Source organism: Engraulis encrasicolus, chromosome 2, assembly GCF_034702125.1.
Source record: "Engraulis encrasicolus isolate BLACKSEA-1 chromosome 2, IST_EnEncr_1.0, whole genome shotgun sequence".
In the NCBI taxonomy this organism is placed as follows: domain Eukaryota; kingdom Metazoa; phylum Chordata; class Actinopteri; order Clupeiformes; family Engraulidae; genus Engraulis; species Engraulis encrasicolus.
Genome location: NC_085858.1, coordinates 27,042,060 through 27,047,059, shown reverse-complemented (window position 1 = coordinate 27,047,059; position 5,000 = coordinate 27,042,060). Strand labels below are relative to the sequence as shown.

The 5,000-nt window shown below is 46.0% G+C and overlaps 1 protein-coding gene across 5 annotated transcripts in view; it reads right to left on the bottom strand.

Annotated features, from left to right (window-relative positions):
- Window positions 1–5,000, bottom strand: part of card11 (caspase recruitment domain family, member 11) — a 55,029-nt gene that overhangs the window by 26,924 nt on the left and 23,105 nt on the right. For all 5 annotated transcript variants that reach the window (XM_063185152.1, XM_063185143.1, XM_063185164.1 and 2 more), the window contains exon 4: window positions 981–1,306. In XM_063185152.1, coding sequence (XP_063041222.1) covers window positions 981–1,306 — 326 coding nt within the window. The remainder of the gene's footprint in view (window positions 1–980; window positions 1,307–5,000) is intronic.

The window sequence follows — 5,000 nt, the reverse complement described above, 5'->3', positions numbered from 1 at the left end:
ACATGGTTTGGTCTGTCATACTGAAAACTGATCAAAATGATACACGAATTAGTTTTCCACTCTGAAACCAACATGCGTTCTATTTTAAGCAACAAATCATTTACCACCACACCCACATAATACCTGTATTTGCAAAACAATCCCCGTCCCCAAAGACACACAGACATACCTGTAGACAACTGCTGTGACACACAGACATATACACGTAGACACACACATAAGAACACACACACACACACACACACACACACACACACACACACACACACACACACACACACACACACACACACACACACACACACACACACACACACACACACACACACACACACACACACACACACACACACACACAATTCCAGCTGCAGGTCCAGCTTCAGCTACACACACCATACCCCCCTTTCACGCAGGCACGCACACATGCACGCACGCACGCACGCACGCACACACAGACACAGACACAGACACAGACACACACACACACACACACACACACACACACACACACACACACACACACACACACACACACACACACACACACACACACACAGACACAGACACAGACACAGACACACACACACACAGCTCCAGCTGCAGGTTCTGGTCATGTTCATGTTCACATCATGGTCATGTTCTGCTCCTCACTCAGCTGGGCAGCTTGTAATGTAGTTCTCATCTCTCCCTCCACAAAACACACCCACAAATACACACCAATATCCCCGTCCCACACACACACACGTACACACAACCTGCACACACACACACACACACGCACACGCACACGCACACATACACAACACACACACACACACACACACACACACACACACACACACACACACACACACACGCACGCACACGCACACGCACACGCACACGCACACACACACACACACACACACACACACACACACACACACACATACACACACACACACACAAACACACACACACACACGTTCGTGCGTCCTCACCTCCAGCTGCAGGTCTCGGCTCCTCATGACGGCCATGTTCTTCTCCTCGCTGAGCTGGGCGTAGCGCATGGCCAGCTTGTAGTTCTCGTCCTTGACCTTGGTCAGCTCGTCGTTGTAGTTGTTGCGCTCCTCCTTCATCTTGTTGTAGCGCTCCTGGAAGGTCTGCAGCTCCTGGTTGGCCAGCCGCAGCTTCTTCTGCTCGTCCTCCAGCGTGCGGCACTTGCCCAGGATGTCCACGCGCTGCACGTCCTTGGCCTTGGACTGCTGCTGCAGCTTGATGACCTCGTTCATCAGGAACTGGGTCAGGCCCTCCTGGCCCTCCTCCACTGCGGACAGCGGACAACAGTGAAAAAAAAAGATAATGGTTGGATCAGAGAATCGTATATGAGAGTGAGATAAAGCAGGCGGGTTCTTTTCCGGTATCCACTTTACGTCGGGTGAACGCCCCTTTAGGAGACCTTCGATTAGGAGACCTTCGGAGTCTTGAGGCAGAGAATAAATGGAATCCCTTTAGCGCTGTAGATGGCGGTAGCGCACGTCTTGTGCAAACACCACGAAAAGAGAAGAAGAAGGAGGGACAACGCCCCCTTAGCAGACCAAATTTTGAGTGGCCGTGTTTCGATTCCTCTTATTATATATCCAACCTCTTTGGTTGGATGCCTGACTTCGTTTTTGTTTGATCTTTTTTTAAAGGGGTATGCCACTATTTTGGGACTTAATACAGTTAAAATCGTTGGCTGGGGTTTATAAAGGTGGTAAAGTGTCTTATTTTTCATGTGAAGCGTTGTCTTGATTTAATACAAGTTAAAAGAGGGAGTATGTCGCTAAGCTAGTGAAAGTCAATGCATCCATGTAGCATTGCGTCATGCTACACGGATCCATTGACTTTCACTAACAGGGGCCAAAAGAAAAGACAATGCTTGGATGGATGTCTGGAAGGTAGACTATGCTTAGTTGATTGAGACAAAACTATACTGAGCCAGACTATTATTGAGCCAGATTGTGCTGCCCAGACAAACTATGTTTGGTTGTTTGCGGCGAACGGGGCAGATACAGATAAGACTTCACTTAGAAGACAATAATGAGTTGTTTTGCGAGACCATTATTCCGGGACACTATGCTTAATTGTTGATGTAGACACCACTACAATGCTAAGTTGATTGATAAAAGCCCTATCATTTAATGCAATTAATCTGTTACTTAAGACTCTCTGCAATTGCATAGCAATGTTTTTATGATAAAATTAAGCTTTTTCAGCAAAATAGTGAGTGGGATCGCCTGTGATCCAAACAGCATGAAAGGGCTACGAAAACATGATGCTTTTGTCTGTTTGAGACTGACTGTGTTCAGGTGTTTGAGACCTATTATGCATGGTTATATGGAAATTATGCACATCCTTGGCCTTAGCCTGCTGCACATGAATCACCTTTTTTTCACCAGAAACTGTGTGAGGCGCTTTTCATCTCCTCCTCCACTAAGGAGAATGAGGCCAGATGCAGGTACAACCTGAGTAACACGTCTGATACATGCAGACAATGATTCGATTTTTGAGAGACTATGTTTAACGAAAGCGAAAGCCATGAAAGTGAAAACCCACCCAGGAAACTCCAACTCCCGTTGTCATTGTGACACAGAACTCAACAAAGCACACAACTGCTCACAACGACATTGCATTTATGCCTCACCCGTGCAAGGGCAGCCCCAAATGGCGCCCTAAGGGAGCTGTGAAGTGGGAAGGGTACCATGCTCAGGGTACCTCCGTCATGGAGGAAGATGAGGAAGAACACTGGTTAATACCCCCCCACCAACTTGGCGGGTCGGGAGTCGAACCGGCAACCTTTGGGCTACAAGTCTGATGCCCTAACCGCTTACCCATGACAGCCCACACAATATACTCAGGGCAGATTGAGGCAAGTCCACAGATACAGTACATCTTTGGATGTCTGCAGCAGAATACACCTCATTGTAGGCTTACTTGGTGGAGACAATACCATGCTTTGATGCTGATTACAACAATAACAAGCATAGTTTGAGGCAGACTATGTTTAGTTGACTGAGGCACCACCAGAGCCGCTCACAGCTTTGGTCCGGCCCAGGACAAAGTCATCTGAATAGGCCCCCCAAACCAATACATACAATGTAAAGATCAACCCAATTCTGGGCCCCGTTTCTACCTGGGCCTGGGACAACTGACCCCTTTGCAGATTCCCTTTGCATCACTATGAAGACTATGCTCAGTTGTTCGAAAAACATGATTGAAGGTTAACACAAGACTATAATCCAGGGCTTGACGTTAACTTTTTCGCTTGCCTGCCACTGTGGCTAGTGGTTTTCCCTAGTCACTAGCCATCCAGCTATTCTACTAGCCACACATTTGAATTATTATGTTTTTCTTTATCATGATGCTGTACATCTAATCTCAGAAGATGAGGTGCTGAAAGCAAGAAGATGAGTGCATAGTTTCTACATGGAAATAAATCAAACAAATAGAAACTGTATTTAAGCTCAAGAAAAAGCTCAGTTACTCAAACAATTGATACATAAGGGGCATATACGCTATTCTGATGTGTCATACCATGGAATAAACTACCTGCCAAATTGGCTAGTGACACTGAAATTGTTACCAGCCACAGGCAAGTTTTACCAGCATTCGGCTGGTTGGCTGGTGCCAGTGTCAAGCCCTGCTATAATCTAACGTTTGGGACAGACCATGTGTTTAGTTGTTTGGTATAATTGATATAAGACTATATTTAAGAGGTTGAAACACATTATGGTTTTTGTCAAGACAATGCGGTTTTATGCAATGCAATGCTTGCTTGAGACCTTACTAAATGCTGCTGTTTGAGAGAAACTATGCTTTAAGTGTTTGCTAAGATGGTTGAGATAAAATTTGAGCACAGTCAAAGACAAACTAAAGTGTTTTTCTTTTGTGATTTCACAGAGAGCAGTGGCATACAATGCCAGATAAAACTGTGGCATATTCCCAATGTACAAGATAAAAAACAGAACTTTAATACAACTTGTATTAGAAAAAAGACAGTACAGTACATCTGGCAAATGTGGCAGTCATGCAAAAGATAGTCTGGAAGTATACGGATGCAGGGTTGAGCGCATTGTCAGAAAAAGAAAGATTTTGAATTTAAGAAGCAGGTGAAGCAGTGAACAAAAAATGTCTATTCATGCTTCATGAATGTTTGGGTTTTATATTGCACTGTATTTACAGTGTCTGTCGATGTGTGCATGCGTGCATGCGTGCATGTGGGTGTGCGAGCATGCATGCGCTCGTGCGTGTGTGTGTGTGTGTGTGTGTGTGTGTGTGTGTGTGTGTGTGTGTGTGTGTGTGTGTGTGTGTGTGTGTGTACATGTGTGTGTACATGTGTGTGTGTGTGTGTGTGTGTGTGTGTGTGTGTGTGTGTGTGTGTGTGTGTGTGTGTGTGTGTGTGTGTGTGTGTGTGTGTGTGTGTGTGTGTGTGTGTGTGTGCGTGCGTGTGTATGTGTACATGTGTGTGTGCAGGTGTGTGTGTGTGTGTGTGTGTGTGTGTGTGTGTGTGTGTGTGTGTGTGTGTGTGTGTGTGTGTGTGTGTGTGTGTGTGTGTGTGTGTGTGTGTGTGTGTGTGTGTGTGTGTGTGTGCATGCAAGAGTGCGTGCGTATGTGCATGTGTGTACCCATGATCATGTGTGTTGGTATGAGGGGGTGGGTGTGTGTGTGCGTGTGTATGAGGGTGTGGATAGAACAGGCACCATGAGGCAGCGCAGAGGAAGTAGCTACAGCACTGAGGAACAGGAAATCACAACAGGCATGAACACACACACCAAAAAAAGAAAGGTGAGAGAGAGAGAGAGAGAGAGAGAGAGAGAGAGAGAGAGAGAGAGAGAGAGAGAGAGAGAGAGAGAGAGAGAGAGAGAGAGAGAGATGTAGTGTAGAGAAAAATGAGAGAGGACAGGGGGATATCATAAAAGACAGAGAGCAAAAGACAATGTGTGTGTGTGTGTGTGTGTGTGTGTGTGTGTGTGTGTGTG